The sequence below is a fragment of the Abramis brama genome, assembly GCF_963993115.1.
Source record: "Abramis brama genome assembly, chromosome: 7".
Classification (NCBI taxonomy): Eukaryota; Metazoa; Chordata; class Actinopteri; order Cypriniformes; family Leuciscidae; genus Abramis; species Abramis brama.
In genome coordinates this window covers 25,326,753-25,348,310 of record NC_139969.1, presented here as the reverse complement: position 1 = coordinate 25,348,310, position 21,558 = coordinate 25,326,753, and the positions used below count along the sequence as shown (strand labels likewise).

The window sequence follows — 21,558 nt, the reverse complement described above, 5'->3', positions numbered from 1 at the left end:
AAAATCTTGCTAATTACTTAAGCTCTAAATGGCACATCAGAACTTGAGCCAGCTCTTAACGCATTATAGTCCTTCACGTCTATTGCAATCTCAAAATTCTGACCAGTTGATAATACCTAGAATATCAAAAATCGACTGTGGGAGGTAGATATTTTTCCTGTTTAGCACCTAAACTCTGGAACAGTCTTCCTGTTGTTCGGGAGGCAGACACACTCTGTCAGTTTAAATCTCGATCAAAAACACATCTCTAACCTAGCATATACATATAGCACACTATCACATTTCTATAAATTCAAATCCGTTAAAGGATTGTTAGGCTGCATAAATTATGTCAACAGGACAACAGTTGACATCATTTAATAATAATATTGGTAACACTTTATAATAACGTTCAGCTGTAAGTCATTTATAAGTGATTAGTTAATGATGAACTAATCATTTACAAAACATTCATAAATGAGTAGCAAGTGACATACTAACATTTTATGTATGTTTTGTAAATTGTGTTACAAGTCATTTACAATTGATTAGTTAATGATTAACTAATCATTTAAAAAACATGACTAATTCATAAATGATTAATTAGTGATATGTTCATTATATGTTTTGTAGATTCAGTTATAAGTCATTTACAATTGATTAGTTAATGATTAACTAATCATTTACTAAACATGAATATGCGTTTCATAAATGTTTAATAAATGATGTTACAATTTTTTTTGTATGTTTTGCTCACATCAGGTGCACAGTGGTTAAAGACTCCATGTGTTTCAGAGAAGCTGTCTATACCCTCACAGTCAGCACTTACACTGCAGTACACACTACAGTGTTCAACACCTGTTATAGATGTGTAAACACATGGATAAATCATTTACAACACTTTCTGCATCCCCTAATCTAAAGTGTAAACTATTCATCACTTGTAAATGTGTTACATATACCTACAAATGATCTGTATGTGTATTCAAGGCATTTACAACACTTTTTGCACCCTCTAATTGCTACATATATACAAAAAACCAAACATTTATTAAACATTTATGAAACGCATATTCATGTTTTGTATATGACTAGTTAATCATTAACTAATCAATTGTAAATTACTTATAACTGAATCTACAAAACATACATACAATAATTAACATATCACTTATTAATAATTTATGAACGCATAGTCATGTTTCGTAAATAATTAGTTAATCATTAACTAATCACATGTAAATGACTTGGAACGGAATTTACAAAACATACATAAAATGTTAGTATATCACTTGCTACTCATTTATGAATGTTCTGTAAATGACTAGTTCATCAATAACTAACCACTTATAAATGACTTACAACTGAACGTTATTATAAAGTGTTACCGCTACATTTTGCAAGAGACTTTGCAACAACATCCCCGTGTAACAACTAGCCCTGGTTTCTGTAAGACAAATTCATTTCAGGAGTGCCGAGGCTAATAACTCAAAGATCAAAGTTTGATCTGGCCAGTGTGGCTTTATGTGATTATACCCTCAAGTGTATACATAACTATGTACAAAACTTATTCATATTCAGTCTTCCCATAACACAAAAGTTCAATTAGAACACAAGGCATGTTTTCGTGACACTCACTTCTAAGTGCGTGTTAACTGCTGAATATTTGATGACTGAGTGACCTAAGTGCTCTGCATTATGCATTAATGATGCCGTGTCAATCAAACTCTCTTCGTGATACCCGTTTGATGAATCATCGCTAAATACAACCCCAGATGTCTCCACTCACCACAACATCCTCCTGAACCAGTGGCATCAATCTCAGTATGGAATGAAACACTGATTTTGATTTTTTTGATTTATTTATTTTTTACCATTGGTCTCTCTCATTATATTTGCTCAGAAGCATAATGCCTGTTCAAATTCAGGTGGTTTGTTTCCCCTCTTTGACTTTGTTTACACTGATAAATAAGCACTGAACCCTACAATCTTCATTTCTACTCTTCACTACGTCTCCATTCGCCTTCTCTTTATCTTTATTGTAATTTTGCAGCAACCGTGGCTCCATCAACATGCTACACATTGAGATAAAGGTTATATGCAAATGCACTCATTATATCTGATAAGGCGGATGTTGATGAAGAATGTAGTCTCGTCCTCATTTTAAGACCGAAGCATTCTGAATTCTTTCATCCTTTTGGTTTCTAACCATATGGTTATTTTAGTTCAGCAGTATTGTTATATGCAATAGTGCTTAACTGCAGTTGAAACTGGATTACTTGTTCATTGTGTGAACTAACCAACAAGATCATTGGATATAACCTTCCATCCTGGGCTGTTGCATAATATCTGTGGTGTATGGTCACATGTCTTTTGCAGCTTTTGATGTTTTTGCAGAAAACCTGAATTAAAAACCCCGAATTAATATTTTCCACATTTGATAAGATTAAGAATACAGTGCCTTCCAAACCTAAACTGTGTTTCAATTGGTCTGTCGTGTACTAATCTAAATTGGTAATCACCAGGCATCACTGCTGTCAAAGGGACACGTCAGACTGTGACATGTCTGTCATTATTACAATATGTAATAGTGTTGCTGGTCTTGTGTTGGCCCAGATCCGGCCCACATCTGCTACACATGGAATCCACACGTACCAGATGTGGGCCGAATCTGGGCAGACACTATGTTTCTGTCTGGGATATTTATATGCAATATTTGCAAGTTTTGCAGAAAAATAAAGGGTAACACTTTATTTTGATAGTCCACTTTAGACATTCTACTAACTATAAGTAACTTTGCAGCTACATGACTGTCTGCTTAATATTTGCTAACACTTTATTTTGTTGGTCCCCCAATAGATATTCTACTGACTATAAGTAACTTGGCAGCTACAAGTCAGCTTATTCTACTAACCCGAACCCTAACACCTAACCATAACCTAACAGTCTACTGAAAGTTTACTACAGTCTACTAATACTCTAATAAGAGATAGTTGACATGTAGTTGCAAAGTTATGTACAGTTAGTAGAATGTCTAAAGTGGACTATCAAAATAAAGTGGAGCCAAATAAGGAATTATGCTGAAAACCCCAAGTTTTAATGGTGGGATGCCATTATTCAGATTCCAACTTTAACACCTGGTTATAAACATAATTTAGTATTTTGGGGGTTAAAGTATAACATTCCTCTTACCCTACTATCTGAACCTGTATGACCCTGTATGCCCTTCACTTAAGCACTGAGGTGAGCCAGAAAAACACAGTAGCTGCCTTCACAACAACAGCTGCAATCTGATTATGTTCCCTTATTACAGAAGAAAGGTTGCCAACATGTGAAATATACAGTGCAAGAGACATGAAAAAAGATCTCAGACGCTCACTAATGGCTTTGACCCTGGCTAGAGTGCTTATAAAACCCTAAAACTGTCTCCTAAATGGAAATTGTATAACGGTGTCACATCTCCCTCACCTCACATACAACTACAACATTTGGAGTTAATCCTTTTAGATTTACACTTTATTGATTTACCAGGATGGGAAGTAACCTGATTAAACAAAACCTAACCAGATTAAACTGAAACAGAAAAAAATGTGTGCATTGTTATGGCTATTTAAAAAATCACAACCACAATTTTCTGGTGGCCATTTTCTGAATCAATTTTTAATAAGACAGGAAGTTATTGTTGCTCACCAGGCATATACCCCGTACATTTTTCTATAAAGACAATTAACTGACAAGTCACCAATGACTAAACTGTTGATTAATCAAGTTTTAAAGTGCCCCTATTTTGCAATTTTAAAGGCTATTAATTTTGTTTTGGAGGTCACCTACAATAGGTTTACATGCATCCAATGTCAAAAGACATTTTCTAATAATGTACATTGCAGCATCACCTCATTTCTCAAAGTCTGAAAATGGTTTGTTTGAAGATTCAGTCTCTCTAAACCCATCCTTTCTGTGAGCCTGCTCTGCTCTGATTGGTCAGATGGCTCAGTCTGTTGTGATTGGTCTACCGCTTACAGTGCATGTTAGAAACGAAACACTCATTACCATATCTGAATTTCAGCTCCGGAGGCTTCCTCAACACATACAAGGTGATAAGAACAGTAACGATGTTGTCAGTTTTTCCGTATCAATTCCAGCACGAGTCCTAATTCTTTGGAAGTGCATCCAAAGTGGATTCACAGCGCTGAAAACAGTGTCTTCTCGACATGTCGACAACACAAACCAAACTCTTCCAGGCCTCAGCTACAGTGTGGTAATAAAAGTAGACGTCATTCACGGGCAGCCATCGAAGACCATAGGCTGGCATTATGCAAATTAGTGACATTGTTACATAGGAATGTAACAGGAAGTGAAACTGGAATTACTGATGACTCGTTTCAGGCAGTTTAGAATTGATTCTTTCTTTTAAGAGATAATAGCTTTATTTGTCATGTACTTTAATCTTTAAATCTTTGCAGATATTTTACCTTCACAAACAGCTATATTACACACTGCATGAAAGGTAATATGCAGAAACATAATGGGGGCACTTTAATTATGTGTTGTATGATGCGGACTGTGGCAGAATCCAATAAATACATTTACTATGTATGTCCCACCCTTGAGTCCTTGAAGAGAAGTGAAAGGCACACACTGGGCCAGACCACTGAAGCGAAGCTCCCTGTGGTTAATATCCAGCATGGAAGCATCCGTGTCTTTGGTATGTCTTCTCCTATGTAGTCATGCTAGCGTAAAACACTGATCTCTTCATAAACCAACACAATTTAATGTGCACTCAGCATTATTCTTAGTGCATGTGAAGGTGGAAGTTTCAAAGTTTTAAAAAATGTAAAAATGTACCATGTTCAGAAGTTTGGGCTCAGTAAGATTTCTTTTTTTTTATTATCTGAAATTATGTAAAAATATATATATATGTATTATTTAGGTAACGCTTTACAATAATGTCTCATTTGTTAGCATTAGTTAATGCATATTTGTTAATTAATAATGTTACGTTATGTTAGTTAATAAAGATGTTCATGTTCATTTTAGTTCACAGTGCTTTATCTAATGTTTACATACAGATCTGGATCTTAAAATGTATAAGTAAATGCTGAAATTAACATTAGCTATGAATAATAAATGCTGCAGAATTATTGTTCATTCTTAGTTCTACCAGAAAGACTTGGGAGGCAAAATACCGTATAGTATACATTTATTAACAGCCCAGCAAGCAATATTATGATATAAAGTTATTTGGCGTTGGCCCCGTTCGTAGCTCGTAATCCGAGGGTACGGAATCTGCATTTCCTGCCTGAAGACGAAGGCAGGGGCGCAGCCGACCCCCTGGGAGGAATGGGAAGGGACCATCCTGGTGGTGGTGGGGAGGATGGAGGTAATTGATGGCGTCAGCATCTGCGAACTCAGACATCTTTTATACTACAAGTATTAGAACGTGATTGGATAGATGAGAAGGTAATAAGACGTACACTGTAAAAAAAATCTGTATAAATTACAGTATTACTGGCAGCTGCTTGCCAGTAACTTACTGTAGATTTAAATTGTTAAAGTGTTTTAAAGTGTTATTTACTGGCAACAGTTTGTTCAAAGTTAAATGAACATTAAACATTAACAAGTCTTTATCTTTACAGAATAAAACTAAAATAACAGCCTCATGCAAAGCATTCTGGGAACCAAAATCTGAAGGAAAAAAAAAACAGAAAAAGGTTGATGAAGATTTCTGGTTCCCAGAATGCTTTGCATTAGGTTGTTATTTTATAGTTTTATTCTGTAAAGACAAAGACTTGTTAATGTTTAATGTTCATTTAACTTTGCACAAACTGTTGCCAGTAAATAACATCAATTTAAATCTACAGTAAGTTACTGGCAAGCAGCTGCATAACTACAGCAAATGTTTTACAGTGTAGCAATTGAGTCTTCCCGGCAGAACTTACGCTAAAGCGCTCATTTCATGTAAACGTGCAATGTTAACAAATGAAACGTTATTGTAAAGTGCTGTGGACCGACATTTGGTAAAAAAGATTTGTTCGTTCGAGGATTCTGAAAAAAATGCATCACAGTTTCCACACAAAAAAATTAAGCAACCTTACTGTTTTCAACATTGCTAAAAACAAGAAATTATTATTTGTAATAAAAAATTATAATTTGCATATTATAATGATTCTATTATAAAGGATCATGTGACAATGAAGACTGGAGTAATGATGCTGAAAATTCAGCTTTGCCATCACAGGAATAAATTACATTTTGAAATATATTCAAACAGAAAACAATTATTTTAAATTATAATAAAATTTTACAATATTACTGTTTTTTATCAAATAAATGCAGCCTTGGAGAGTAGAGACTTCTTTCAAAAACATTTAAAAAATGACTGACTCCAAACTTTTGAACGGTAGTGTAAATGGCTTTTACTCATCTGATAATAAAGCATGCAGTTGGGTCTGAGACCACACTGAAATTCGAAATCTGATTTAAAAATAAAGAAATACGTTTTTAAAAATCTATGAAAATAAATGTTATGACATGAATACGATTTTTTCCCATCGTTTTCTCCGTAGTAAATTTGTGACATTTACCATGTGAACTCATTTATACAAATACTTTCTTTGCTTCCATTGAAGCACAAATTGATGAAATAATATGTCTAGATTTATTTTTTGTATTATTATTATTATTATTAATAATAATAATAATAAATTAGAAAACAGAAGCTTTTTCACTAGTGGTCTCAGACTTTTAAGGGCCATGAGGGAAAAAGTGAACTACATCTCTCATAAGCTGGTTTTTACTCCAAAAAGTGTAAGTGAGCAGCTGCCTCCACAAAGTGTCACAACCTGCTTTGAATAAGGCATTACAGTCCTGTTCCTTGGAGATGGATGTGGCCATTACTCTCAGGAAAGCATCATTCTCAGTAAACAGGCCACATCCTGGAGAAAAAAGGCATAATGTTTTACGGCAGTGTTGTGTTATCTACACGGAGTCTCCTGTACTTTAAAAAAAACATTGTGCTTCAATAATCATCCATCAAATGTCCACTCATTCTTGATACACTATAACCTTTAAAAGTTTAAAAAAGTTGGAGGAGAAGCAGGAAGGCATAAAAAGATGTTTTACAGCCTTGCTAAAATGAACCTCATGTTCTCTCTCATCTCAGGTGTGGGACATCTTGGCCTAGTAACATTGTCAGGGACAGTCTCAAGTGGGAAGCTCCTCATGCTGTCCTGCGCTTTGAAAAATAGGACCTTGAGAACGAGCCATTAGTTTTGTAAGCCATTGAGGATCCCAGAGTGATGTTATAAAGACCATACTGAAAGAGATCTCACAGTCTCTGAGGCCTTTCGTGTAGTTTTGAAATAGCACTGTAACATTATTTGTCTGAAGTTTGAATATACTCATGCCATTTTGTTTCCAACTGGTGACAAATAATAGCCTCAAAATTCATTCACAGCTTGAGGGAAAGTCGTCGAATTGTTTCACCTTTTTAGTATGCAGAGCTTTCGAAATGCACAATCAGGTACGCATTGTGTAAAAATAGCTGCTAAAATGTATAACAATAGTCTGGGTTGAAAAAGAAGCTGTTTTCTAAAGAGCATGCTGTTATTATTGTAAAGTATGAGGAATGAGGAACGGCATAGGCCCTCATTGACCCCTGATGTCCATCAAAAATAGAGGTGGTAGTTTGCTGGAGGGAGTTTGCATTCAGTCTCATTACAGACTCATTAGCATTCTGACTGCATTTGCATTCAAACCTAATGAGATGCAGTACAGCTTGTTTTTTTTGGGTGGGGGTGCAATGTTTATACTCATTTATCTGGACAATCTTAAATTTCCATCTTGGAAGTGCAAAGTGTTTCTAATTATTTGACCGCATCTATCAAGCTGAGCGAAATGAGTCGAACAAAAACGGCCAACCTGGGCCTAATCATCAATGGAATTTACAAAGGAGTAAATGGACATGGCAGTTATTTCTCAAAATAAAATGACATCTTCACTCATACTTGTCTTTTGGGAGAAAAGTTATTAAGATCAAGGGCAATAGAGGATTTGATTTGATTGAAATGAAGAGGCCTAATCTCACTAATGTAATCTATCCAGCCTCAGACCCGCTTTCCACATGTGTCACAGACACAGAATGACTTCATTTCCATTTAAGTGCCCATCGTGGACTTGAAAATGATTGCCGTATCACGACTGCGTGTTATGCCTCGCAGTGAGTGACATTCTCCAATCCATATTTCGTCAACACACCTCTCTTACTCATTCGGTTTGTGATTTACATTTGATTTCAGTCTCTGCTGGAATACTTTTATTGCCGTGCCCTTAGATCAAGCCCTGTTACTACTATTTTTATGAATAGATTTCAGTTGAAATTTGAACTATGTCAGAAAATGTGCCTTGACATTTTGACTAGTACCAGCTACTGAGTAGTGTCATTTACATTTATGCATTTGGCAAACACTTTTATCCAAAGGCATTGCATTAAACATTATTATTATTATTATTATTATTATTATTTTTGCATTAAACGTTAAGTTTTTACTAGTTGTTTTACCAGTTCATGCATCCCCTGGGTTGCAAAAGCTTGACCTGTGCTACAGTTTGAGCTACAGGAATATTAACCAGCAATTAATGGCTACAATTCATCCAATCATTTTCCTTATGCCAGTAAGAGACACAAAGGGAAATAATTAAAAATAGAGCTAAATATAGTATATATTCGATCTCAAATAGAGAGTAATTTAGAGTAATTTATTCCTGTGATGCAAAGCTGAATTTTCAGCATCATTACTCCAGTATTCAGTGTCATATTATCCTTCAGAAATCATTATAATATTATGAGTTGAAGATCAAGAAACATTTCTAATTAATATCAGTGTTAAAAACAGTTGTGATATTTAATATTTTCTGCTTAATACAATAGAAACCTGTTTTAACATTTTAAATGACTTTCCTGTCACTTTTGATCATCGATTGAATGCATCATTGTTGAATAAAAGTATTGATTAAAAGAATATACATTTTGTGTCTATTTACCATTATATTTGCAACAGTAAAGTTGCAATGTTTGAATTTGGTAAGTTGCCATCGCACCAGCAGGATATTGATACTGTCATCTGGTCATTATCGGAAAATAAACCCTGATCACCCTGATGGGTTTATTGTGTAATAATGACTGGCTGTTCATGATCCCTTATGTATATCAGTTCTTACTGTATATTGGCTAATCGCTGGTGTGAATGGAATTTGTCTATGAGGCCCATAATGTTAAAATTCTGATTTCATAAAACTGACATAGCGAGGGTGAACAATGGACTACCTGTTTTTCATCCATATACATTTTTGGGTAACAATATATATAATAATATATTATAGTACTATAATAAAGTACTTACAAATCATTTGCAAACAATTAGTGTATAGTTAATTAATAGTTTGTATATTTTAGTCTCTACATTGTTCATATATTAATAGGCTATATACAAATAGTGAGATCTAATTTTCACTGAAATGAACCAAATTATTATTGTCTAATTAGCTCATATGTAGAGAGTTAGATAATGTTTTTTATGCTTTGTTAACAACTTATTAACTGTAAATAGTATTAGCTCATCTAAACTGAGAACAATTTACTCCTAATAACCCATTAATAATCCCTTTAATACGAGCTATAATTAAACAATAATAATTGTGTTAATTACAGTGACAATGAATGAAGAACTTACTATTTGTATATTGCCTATTATTATATTAACATTGTAGACTACATTAACTATAAACTAATAATTTGTTAATGATTTGTAAGTACTTTATTACTGTATACTTATTATAAAGTGTCTCCATTTTGTTGAGGTTGTTATGTTATGTAGTTCAAAATTTGCATACTTTGGCAGGTGAACGTTTCTACGGATTCAAGGCGGATTTTTGTATTACATGTTTGTTCACTATCGTCATCTGTTTGGGAGAGTGCTAACCATTCAATTCCATTTTCCTGCAATTTGTGGGATCTCTAAAGCAGTTGCTAAGAGCTTTGAAAACACGCCTGAGCTGCTGAAAACACACCTGAAAGAAAAAAGCACCTGCTTTCTTGAAGATTTTCTTTCACAAAATGGCCATAAACAGTTATTTTTTATCTTTAATTCACAAACATAGTTGGCTTCAAGCAACAAAGGATTCCTCACCAAAGCCCTTTGGTGAAACCTCCCGTACAGTTCGGTCGGTGAGAATATAAACGCATGTTTTAAGCAAAACGATTAGCAACTGAACAGGGATATGCAACTCCATCAGGGCAATAATAAAAAGACCCAGCCAAAATTCTACAGGTTGTCACAGCGGTGCAAAAAGTCACATTGTTGAACAAGGTCTTCTTGTTCAAATTCTCATTTTCATGAAAATACCCCAGTACAAAATTTCAAGTGTTACTGTACTGTATATTTGATCATTTCTGATAAACAGGATACTTTTTTTTGTGTGACAAACATCAGGGGTCTTTTACATGACTTCACATAGATACAGGAAGAAGAGAGAGGGTCAGGAAAAGGTAAAGTGTGAGAAGTCTGACAACCAGTCGTGGTAGCGTGTGTGTAAATTTCGGTGACAGCCTACGAGTTCATCTTGATTCATCCTCACATCAATGATTCGTTGCCAAACAAATCGTATTTCAGTGTCTCTGCGCTCTTAGGATTGAGATGAAGTCTTAATCTGACGGATGGCTTCAGAGCAATGTAACAGTGTATTTGATTTCATCCTAACATTTTCAAAAAAAGACAAAGACAGTCATTAGTGTCAGTCATTGTGTGCTGTTGTTCTTGTTTTTGTTTTTTTTTCTCTCTTGCAGTTTCTCTAGTTTTTTTCTTCTTCCAGTTTATCCATCATCTCCGGCAAACTTTAATTGACATAATACTGAGTAGAAAACCTTGTGGTTTCCTAAAAATGATTTTTTTTCTTTTTCTTCCGCATCAAGGGAGCATTTCTTTTCAGTCGTTGTGTGCCCTCTGACAGAAACTCAGGATTAGAGCCCCTGTTGAGAATGTCTTTGGGGCGAACTAGTTCCCCTCAGAGTGATGTAAGGCCCCAGATAGCCAGCAGGGAGGGGATGAGAGATAGAAGAGCCAGCGGGAGAGTCTGGGCCGCGGGTGGGGGGCGGAGGGCTGTCTGGCTGGATTGCAGCTCCTCGCAAGAGTCACCCTGGCATTGGGTCTTCTCGCACAGTATGCCGCTGAAACCTGCCGGACACTGGCAGCGCTGGTGGTGGTGACACACACCGCCGTTCTGACAGCGCAGGAGAACGTTGTCACACACTCGAGCTGTGGGGAGCAGAGAAAAAGAGAGGTGAACGCACGTCGCTTTCCTCCCCTCGCCAGGAAACACTTTCCAGGGAAAAAAAGTGCATCCATCAAGATGATCATCAGGTTGCTGTGTGTGTGATTGTTTATGATGGGCGCTGACAAGAGGCTCAGCGGTTACTTTTAAGGACACCACGGGGGATGTTAGTCCCACTGTAATATTGCAGAAGCGATATGATTAATTATAGAGTAGGTAGGGGGGATTTGGGGCAGGAAATATATCGTTGTGTGACATTTTTCAGTGTGTGACCAAAATTGCTAAATCTCTGGCATTAAGCTACCAGGGAAAGTCTAAATGCTGCGCTGCAGGTTACTTATGTTGACTAGTCCTTTTAGTATATGAAGGTTGCAGCAAACACAATCAACACCTATTGTTTATGAACCGTTCAACAATGCTTTGGAATCCATAATTTAATCATTTTGAAATGAAAAAACAAAACAAAAACAAACCATATATAAGTTTTGAGTTCTCCCCCCCTCCAAAAGTCGAGTTCAAATTCAAGACAAACAGGGAATTGGTGTGCAATGAAATATACGCCATAATGCCAATCCAGCCCGAATTGCTCTAATCTCCCTTCCCTTGACCTGTAAACAACCTCTTTAGTGGAAAAAAATAGGATTGCTATTCCATTGTACTTGCTTCAATTATGAAGGAAAATATTTGCTTTGGGAGGAGAGACATGACTATTTGCTCAGAATCTGAAAGTAATCACATGCTGCTTTCATTCAGATGAATTTCATCTAGGGTCTCTGAGAAGCAGGGAAAGAATTGAAAAAAAAAAACCCAAACAAAAAAACCCCCAGCTATGAGCAGTAACCCTGCTAAAAAAAAACATTTAAAGCAGCCCAAGCTTAGGTTTAGCTGGTTTAGAATGGTTTCCCAGCCTGGCCAAGCAGGTGATTAGTTGGTTTAATATTATTATTATTTTTAAAGTCTGACCATCAACGTAACTCTGTACAACAGAATAACTCTCTGCTTAACTATAGGACAATGCATTGTTGGACTGTAGTAACTTTTTCACAGATCCGTCATTCAAACCATTGGTTCAAAAATATAAAACTGTTGTTAAAGTTGGCATAAAACAGAAGTTGTGATAGTCTTTTCTTTCCTAATGTGATGTATATTCAAGTGAAATGGCTTCTCAAGCAATGGTTAGTTATTTTGGTTAAAGATTACGAGGGCACATAAATTAAAAAAATTGTGAAATGCACAGGGCTGGGTTTCCCGAAACCTTCTTAACGCTACGTCGTTCCTAAGTTACACCTTAAGCTGTACCTTATCGATAATACGTGTTTCCAGAAACGTTCTTAGTTAAGTATACCTTCTGTAAGTCATACGTTCGGAAGGTTGGTCTGGACCTCTCTTAGCTTTACCTTATCACTGTTGCAGGGCTATACGAATAATTCTGAAGTTTGAATACACACAGACAGTGTTCAATTAGGCTAATTCAAGTGTTTTCATGCAAAGAATAAAATTGTCAATCACACTGATTGTTGTTAGAATTTTAATTATATTATTATTATATTATTAATTTAATAAAAGAGCGCTTTTAAAGGCCAGTGAAAGCATAGGCTACTGTCAGTTAAGTTCTATTCGGACGCTAATATTGTTTCTCATGGGCTCGTCCGGTATTGTAAACATTTACAGGGGTAAGTCGGTGATTTTAGTGCCGTCCGAATCCATAATATCAGTGTTTTTCTCACCCAACCCGCGTAAAAATCCCTGTCCAAATTAGTACCTACTGTTTTTTGACAAACAGGTCGTGTGGTAATTTAATTGCCGTCTGAATCCACATCTCTGAGTTTACAAGAAGAGATTCAAAATTCACTGTTTAAATCCTTTTTGATCACTGCCAAGCACCGTACGCAAGATGTAAACTTTTATTACTGAAATGCTGGAAAGTATTTACAAGAACAATATTTCATCGCAACTCCACCTCAGCGAACAAAAATGGAAAAGAGAATAAAGCACGTACATTTTTTTAAATGGTTATTGTGGCAGCAATATATGTTACAATTTTAAAATATGTAGCTAGACTATTATAGTCTATTATAGTTTGGATTATTTTTTATAATATCCAATAGTCCCAATAAATGTAATTTCAACTATTTATTTAACTATGCTTCTTTTATAAAAAATAAAAAAATAAAAAAAACACCACTTTCTAGCATAGAGCAGTGAAACAGCGCCTGGACAAAAGAATAATTGATTCTCGAGCCATCGATATCAACCAATTCAGCACCATCGCCACGGACAGCACCGGGTAACGTCACACGTAAGAAGGAATATCTTAAGCAGCTTTCTAAGGTATAGTTCGGGGAACACGCCTAGTAATGGTATACCTTTAGTTAAGTTATACCTTATGAGTCTTCGTAGCGCGCTAAGAGACAACGTTATCGGAAAACCCAGCCCAGATAAATCATTTATAATAAACACTGCAATATTCAATTAAAAAATAAGAATTGTCCATTTTGATTTCATGGTGACTTTAATGATGTTGAAGCTGGTGAAACAATAACTTCTGCTGTCTGATCACTTCGAAATCAGATTAATGTAAGATTGCTGCAAATAACGAACATGGTATATGAATGCTATTTTGATGCTATGTTCTCTGCTGTTTTTCTTTATTCCCTGATTGATTCCATCACAGGTTTCCTCTTATTTTATACTTCAGGGTACTAGCGCAATAGTATAATGCACAATATATACTAATGTATATATAAACGCCATATATATATATATATATATATATATATATATATATATATATATATATATATATATATGATGTATATATATGAGATGTTGTGCTATTTCAGCAATATTACTGATTTGACTGCATTGATTTGGATGGAAACTGAACTGAGCTGGATGATGACATCACTGTTTTCTCCAGAGCTGATTTATAGATGGATTGAACTCATCCCATAACTGATGAACCTTGCACACTTATTGAACCGAACTGAATCAACACTGAACTGACTTTAGCTGAACAATGAACATTTATTTTTGTCTTTTTAGAGCTGCTTTACAGCAGAATGGAATTATTTTTTTGCATCAATGAATCATTATTTTCCTGTTTATCACTGTAAAGCTGCTTTTAAACAATCTGTATTGTATAAAGCGGTACAGAAATAAAGGTGAGATGACTTAATCACAGCTAAAGGGCACTGTTAGGCCTGTGACATGGCCATAAAAGGTTACTACACATCAAACAGCTTTTCTTCACTATACTTGCAATTCTACTACTATATAAACAAACCGAAATACATCACAGTATTCACTTTTAAGCATTTTAAGTGCTGAGGGCGATTTTAACACTGAAATATCACTTTTTATATCCTATCTCTCCACGAAAAGCCCATCTGGCATGGTTTAACGGATGCTCAGAAAAGCTCAATGTCCATTTTGAGTGACAACTCTAGAAAGATTTTGCTGGGATTTAAACTTTAAATCTCCAGGCTTGAAGTTTACTTTGTTCACTATGTATGGGATTATCCAAATGCTGACAGGCCTCCAGAGGACCCTAAAGAGCTATTGTCTTTCCAGCAGCATCTGTACCCAAGATTAGTTTTGAGCACAGGGTGCGGTTTAAGTGTACTCAGAAGACAGACTTGCTGCTGCTGCTTCTTTGACTATTTCTTCAAATATGCACACGCACTGAGGGAGCATTGAACACACACGCTCACGTCTGCCCCGGTCTTCATCTTCATCGTGAAAGACGTGCAAGGTCATCTGTCACATGTAGCGTACAGTGGGATGGATTGCATTTACACTTGTGTTGCGCTTTACCTTCTGACCTAAGAAAAAAAAAGAGGTGTGAACCCTGGCCGAGGTCTGCATCTCCCAGGGAGACATATGTGCTGTATTGCACCTTCGCAGACTACAGTGACTTTTTCACACGTCAATGGAACAGAACAGGCAGCTCCCGACTTGAGCAATAGTGACGCACGCATACGGCAGAGAAGAGGTTGTTCCTTATTGACATGAATAATCATAAAGTGCCATATTTGTCTGGGTTCTGTCACTTTGGTCTAGTTTATTCTTGGTTTTTTTGACAGAGTCTCCTGTATTTTCTTGTCTTTGAGCGCACGGCTTCGTGCACTCTCTTGTCTGTATGCCTTGTTTCACGTTTGGAGCGTGGTGTTCGGATGCCGGCACTCATGTCTAGTTTGGTTTTCGGTTCTGTGTCAGGACTCGGACATTCATGCTTTTTTGTCCTCTGTTGTGAGCGCACGAAATGAGCATTGGCTCGTTCTCGTGTGCTCTGTCTTGTTGTATGAGTGTGCGGTTTCGTCCGCATGTGTTGTGGAACACAGAACTTGTAGAATGCGGTTTTGTCATGTTTGGTGTGAGCACAAGTGAAGTGAAGTGAAGTGTCAAGTCAAGTCAAGTCAAGTCAAATGAAGTCAAGTCAAGTCAAATGAAGTCAAGTCAAGTCAAGTCAAATGAAGTCAAGTCAAATGAAGTCAAGTCAAGTCAAGTCGGTCCTGTTTTCCCCCTCTGGGTATTTTTTAATTTTTTTAATTATTTTTATTATTATTAATAAAAGCCCATTGTTTTCGGCACCTGAGCCCTCGCCTCATCTCTTCACCCCAAACCTGACAGTACTGTGAATTAAACTAAGGATCTTCTTTAGTTTAGTTTATTTTCTGTTTGCTCTTACTGTTAATGTCTTAATTTGGTCACTTTTAATATTTAATCTTCTTCCAATATTGTCTAGATCAGTGGTTCTTGACTGATTTTACTCAGATTTTACTTTGGACATTAAGTCATCCAATGCTGTACCAAAACTGGTAAACAAAAAATAATTATGTATTTTCTCTTGCATTGTTTTGTACTTTGTACTTAAAAATTGTACTTCTTTTTTTCTTTTTTTTTGAGGATGAAGGCATGTCACGCAATCCCACATGTTAGTTAGATATTAGAGATTTTTTTTCAGTCGATATTGGATATTGAATTGTTCATGCTCATCTCCCTTATTTTTACATTTAGATTGACTAAATGTTAGATGACGGCAAAGGTTATGTTACCCTTTTAAAAAACATTAATAATACTGTTAAATGTAATCTTTGGCAAATCTCAAAATGACCAGGGCTGCGTTTCCCGATAACGTTGTCTCTTAGCGCGCTACGAAGACTCTTAAGGTATAACTTAACTAAAGGTATACCATTTCTAGGCGTGTTCCCCGAACCATACCTTAGGAAGCTGCTTAAGATATTCCTTCTTACATGCGACGTTACCCGGTGCTGTCCGTGGCGATGCTGCCGAATTGGTTGATATCGATGACTCGAGAATCAATTATTCTCTTGTGCAGGGGCTGCTTCACTGCATTATGTGAGAAAGCGATGTTCTTTATAAAAGAATCACTTTAGAAATATTTGAAATTGCATTTATTAGGACTCATGGGATATTATAAAAAATAGTAATAGCCTAGGATATTTTAAAATTGTATCATATATTGCTGCCATGATAACCATTATTTATTTTTTTACGTGCTTTCTTCTCTTTCCCATTTTTGTTCGCTGAGGTGGAGCTGCGATTAAATATTGTTCTTGTAAATACTTTCCAGCATTTCAGTAATAAAAGTGTACATCTTACATACAATGCTCGGCAGTGATCAAAAAGGATTTAAACAGTGAATTTTAAATCTCTTCTTGTAAACTGGATTAAAAACTTGTATTCAGACGGCAATTAAATTACCACACGACCTGTTTGTCAAAAAAACAGTAGGTACTAATTTGGCCAGGGATTTTTACGCGGGTTGGGTGAGAAAAAACACTGATATTATGGATTCGGACAGCACTAAAATCACCGACTTACCCCTGTAAATGTTTAAAATACGAGCCCATGAGAAACAATTAGCGTCCGAATAGGACTTAACTGACAGTAGCCTATGCTTTCACTGGCCTTTAAAAGTGCTCTTTAATTAAATTAAATTAATAATATAATATATATATAATAATATAATTAAAAATCTAACAACAATCAGTGTAATGACAATTTTATTCTTTGTATGAAAACACTTGAATTAGCCTAACTGAACACTGTCTGGGTGTATTAAAACTTCAGAATTATATTCATATATACCTGCAACAGTGATAAGGTAAAGCTAAGAGAGGTCCAGACCAACCTTCTGAACGTATGACTTACAGAAGGTATACTTAACTAAGAACGTTTCGGGAAACACGTATTATCGATAAGGTACAGCTTAAGGTGTAACTTAAGAACGACGTAGTGTTAAGAAGGTTTCGGGAAACGCAGCCCAGACCTTTTCCATACTGTACATTATAATTGATTGTACCTTTAATTGATTGCAGTGTTGGGGAAAGTTACTTTAAAAAATAATGCGTTACAGTTATAGTAACTATAGTAATTGTGTTACTTTTTATGGAAAGCAATGTGTTACATTACTTTTGAGTTACTTTTTGCTTTTTAATAAAAAAAAAAAAAAAAACAGGTCTATTTTTGGCAAATTTTGGTAAAGGCATTCACACCAAAAGTGCAAATGCAAAAGAAAACATAAATTCATGGCTGTATTCAGCTCATACAGGTTTGCGTAATCGTTTTTAGTTACTTGAAAAAAGTAATCTAACACTGCTTTTTATTTTTCATTTATTTAGACAAAATTATATAGAATTTAAGGTAACACTTTAGTTTAGTGTCCAGTTCTGACTATTAACTAGTTGCTTATTAGCAAGTACACTCACCTAAAGGATTATTAGGAACACCTGTTCAATTTCTCATTAATGCAATTATCTAATCAACCAATCACATGGCAGTTGCTTCAATGCATTTAGGGGTGTGGTCCTGGTCAAGACAATCTCCTGAACTCCAAACTGAATGTCAGAATGGGAAAGAAAGGTGATTTAAGCAATTCTGAGCGTGGCATGGTTGTTGGTGCCAGACGGGCCGGTCTGAGTATTTCACAATCTGCTCAGTTACTGGGATTTTCACGCACAACCATTTCTAGGGTTTACAAAGAATGGTGTGAAAAGGGAAAAACATCTAGTATGCGGCAGTCCTGTGGGCGAAAAAGCCTTGTTGATGCTAGAGGTCAGAGGAGAATGGGCCGACTGATTCAAGCTGATAGAAGAGCAACTTTGACTGAAATAACCACTCGTTACAACCGAGGTATGCAGCAAAGCATTTGTGAAGCCACAACACGCACAACCTTGAGGCGGATGGGCTACAACAGCAGAAGACCCCACCGGGTACCACTCATCTCCACTACAAATAGGTAAAAGAGGCTACAATTTGCACGAGCTCACCAAAATTGGACAGTTGAAGACTGGAAAAATGTTGCCTGGTCTGATGAGTCTCGATTTCTGTTGAGACATTCAGATGGTAGAGTCAGAATTTGGCATAAACAGAATGAGAACATGGATCCATCATGCCTTGTTACCACTGTGCAGGCTGGTGGTGGTGGTGGTGTAATGGTGTGGGGGATGTTTTCTTGGCACACTTTAGGCCCCTTAGTGCCAATTGGGCATCGTTTAAATGCCACGGCCTACCTGAGCATTGTTTCTGACCATGTCCATCCCTTTATGACCACCATGTACCCATCCTCTGATGGCTACTTCCAGCAGGATAATGCACCATGTCACAAAGCTCGAATCATTTCAAATTGGTCTCTTGAACATGACAATGAGTTCACTGTACTAAAATGGCCCCCACAGTCACCAGATCTCAACCCAATAGAGCATCTTTGGGATGTGGTGGAACGGGAGCTTCGTGCCCTGGATGTGCATCCCACAAATCTCCATCAACTGCAAGATGCTATCCTATTAATATGGGCCAACATTTCTAAAGAATGCTTTCAGCACCTTGTTGAATCAATGCCACGTAGAATTAAGGCAGTTCTGAAGGCGAAAGGGGGTCAAACACAGTATGGTGTTCCTAATAATCCTTTAGGTGAGTGTATATTACTAGGAGATTGGCTGTTTATTAGTGCTTATAAAGCACATGTTAATGCCTTATTCTGCATGACCATATTCTACATCCCTTAATTTTACCCAATACCTAAACTCAACAACTACCTTACTGACTATTAATAAGCAGTGAGGAGTTTATTGAGGCAAAAAGTCATAATTAATAGTTGGTTAATAGTGAGAATTGGACCCTAATCTGAAATGTGACCGAAATTTTCAGTCATTTTTTGGTAGATAGCTTATTGCTATCGGTCAGACTCTTAATATTTGTGCGACCATACCTCTTATGTTATCAGCAAAATTTATGTTTTTTTTTTATTTATTTATTTTTTAACTTACTGTATTGACCTATTTATCTAGCTGTCTGAACAATGCACTCTTAGTTGCATTGTTTTTTCCCCTGCAGAACAGAACAGACCTGCAAAACATTTTTTGGGCTGTTGCCCACCATTTGAAAAAAATCACTAACAGAATCAAAATAGAATATTGTGCCTGTTGCTTATCCTTACAAGCTATTTTAAGTTCCCATAAATCCCAAACTGTCTTTTGTTCATTTGATTTATTAGCATTAACTACTCTCTAACTCATAAACAATTCTCAAATGTATCTCAGTGCCCAGTGCACAGGTCCCTTTGACATATTTTCCACTACTATTTTCTTCTATTCCTTACAATCTTTCTTTGATTAATGGTTTCCCCACTGTATTCATCCGCTGAAGAGATTATCGAGATGGTGGTCTGTTTAGTGCGCATGCATTGATTTTCAGAAGTCTCTAAAATCAATGCATGTGCAGTAAATCTACCACCATCTCATATATTCCTCACATCTTTCTCTCAGATACTTGAGACTAATTACATTGAGAGGTTATCAGAAGACCCTGTTATCCAAGAGGTCATCATTAAACACTGCTGTCCGCTGGCTGCTTACTAACAGAAGGGTTGGACCTAGAAGATGTGGGTGTAGAACAACAAGACAGATTCCCACAATCCTCTGTTTTGTTCTGCTTCTGGTCCTGACAGAAAAGAGACCACTCTCTGTCACTCACAATCAGCAGGAGTGGCGAAAATGAGAAGCCTTCAGTTTTTCAATCCTCTTTTCTTAAACACTCCATAAACATCAAAAGTTCATGGCTTTTAGTTCATCCTTAAGCTTTGAGACCATCTAAATGTTAGTGACAAAATATATTTTAGCAGCCTCCGAATAACATTAGCAACTGTCAAATCATACTTCATGGCCATGACTTTTAACTTTTTTTCATAAGCATCTCATTGTTATTAACAACCTAACAACAAACTAACCACAGACGATGAGTCACACAAAATTGTTTCTCAGACTTCTTGTCTGTTGAGATTTGAGGCTAGACTGAAATCGCAGAGGAGATCAAAGTAGAAACAAAGGCGTTTTGTTAGTATGAGACGTAGGAAAAATAAATCTGTGGTTGGTTGTTTTGCAGGCATTAAAACAAATAATTAATTTCTGAAAGTCTTACCTTGATTTCGGTTTGCAACTCCAAGTGAAGAAGCATTTGGCCGAACTTGATGAAATGAAAAATAAGAATCAATTTATTTCTAATTTGAAATAATTAAATTAGAATTAATTCTAATCCATTTTATGTCCATTTTATCAACAGACCTTCAATTAGGATGTTTGAGTATTTTTCAAATTCTGTTCTACATTTTAAAGTATCTTTATTGATTTGAAATACAAATGATGTTTATTACACCATTAAGAGTGAATAACTTACCAGAGGTGCCAAGATGGTTTGGGATACCTGGGGAAAAAGAAATAACTCAGGTTAGCATCACTTACGTAAATTACATTTACAAATTACAGAAGCTTTTTACAGTAAATGAGTCAGATAAATATGTTTAAACTGTGATGCATCACAGCTTTTTTTTTTCTTCCAGATGAACTCTTTTACAAATGCAAATGAAAACAAATTATGAAGAATATACCTGCTTAAATTCCGTCTCTGAGAGAGAGTGAGAAATATGTAGCCTATCATATCACACATACAGTAGTTTAATTGGTTTAAATATACATATCAAGTAGTAGAAAATGTATAGGCCTATAGTTGATTATAAGGCTACTCTTGACAAAGAGCTGGTTTGGTTTCTGAGAGACGGAGACAGAACTCGGCTGTTTGATTTGTGATCTTGCTGTGCATATTCCATTCATTCGTGTATCATATCTTACAAGGTTTAAGTCATTTAAATATACATATCAAATAGTAGAACATGTGTATGATGTAGTATTTTAGTTTTTTTTATACATTTCAATTCCATTTTTCCAGGGT

At 36.0% G+C, this 21,558-nt stretch overlaps 1 protein-coding gene across 1 annotated transcript in view; it reads right to left on the bottom strand.

Moving 5' to 3' along the window:
- Nucleotides 1-10,917: 10,917 nt before the first annotated feature.
- ntng1b (netrin g1b) overlaps nt 10,918-21,558 on the bottom strand; it is a 56,316-nt gene continuing 45,675 nt past the window's right edge. The window contains 3 exon segments of the mRNA XM_084119094.1: nt 10,918-11,291; nt 20,752-20,796; nt 21,007-21,033. Coding sequence (XP_083975220.1) covers nt 11,041-11,291; nt 20,752-20,796; nt 21,007-21,033 — 323 coding nt within the window. The 3' untranslated portion in view covers nt 10,918-11,040.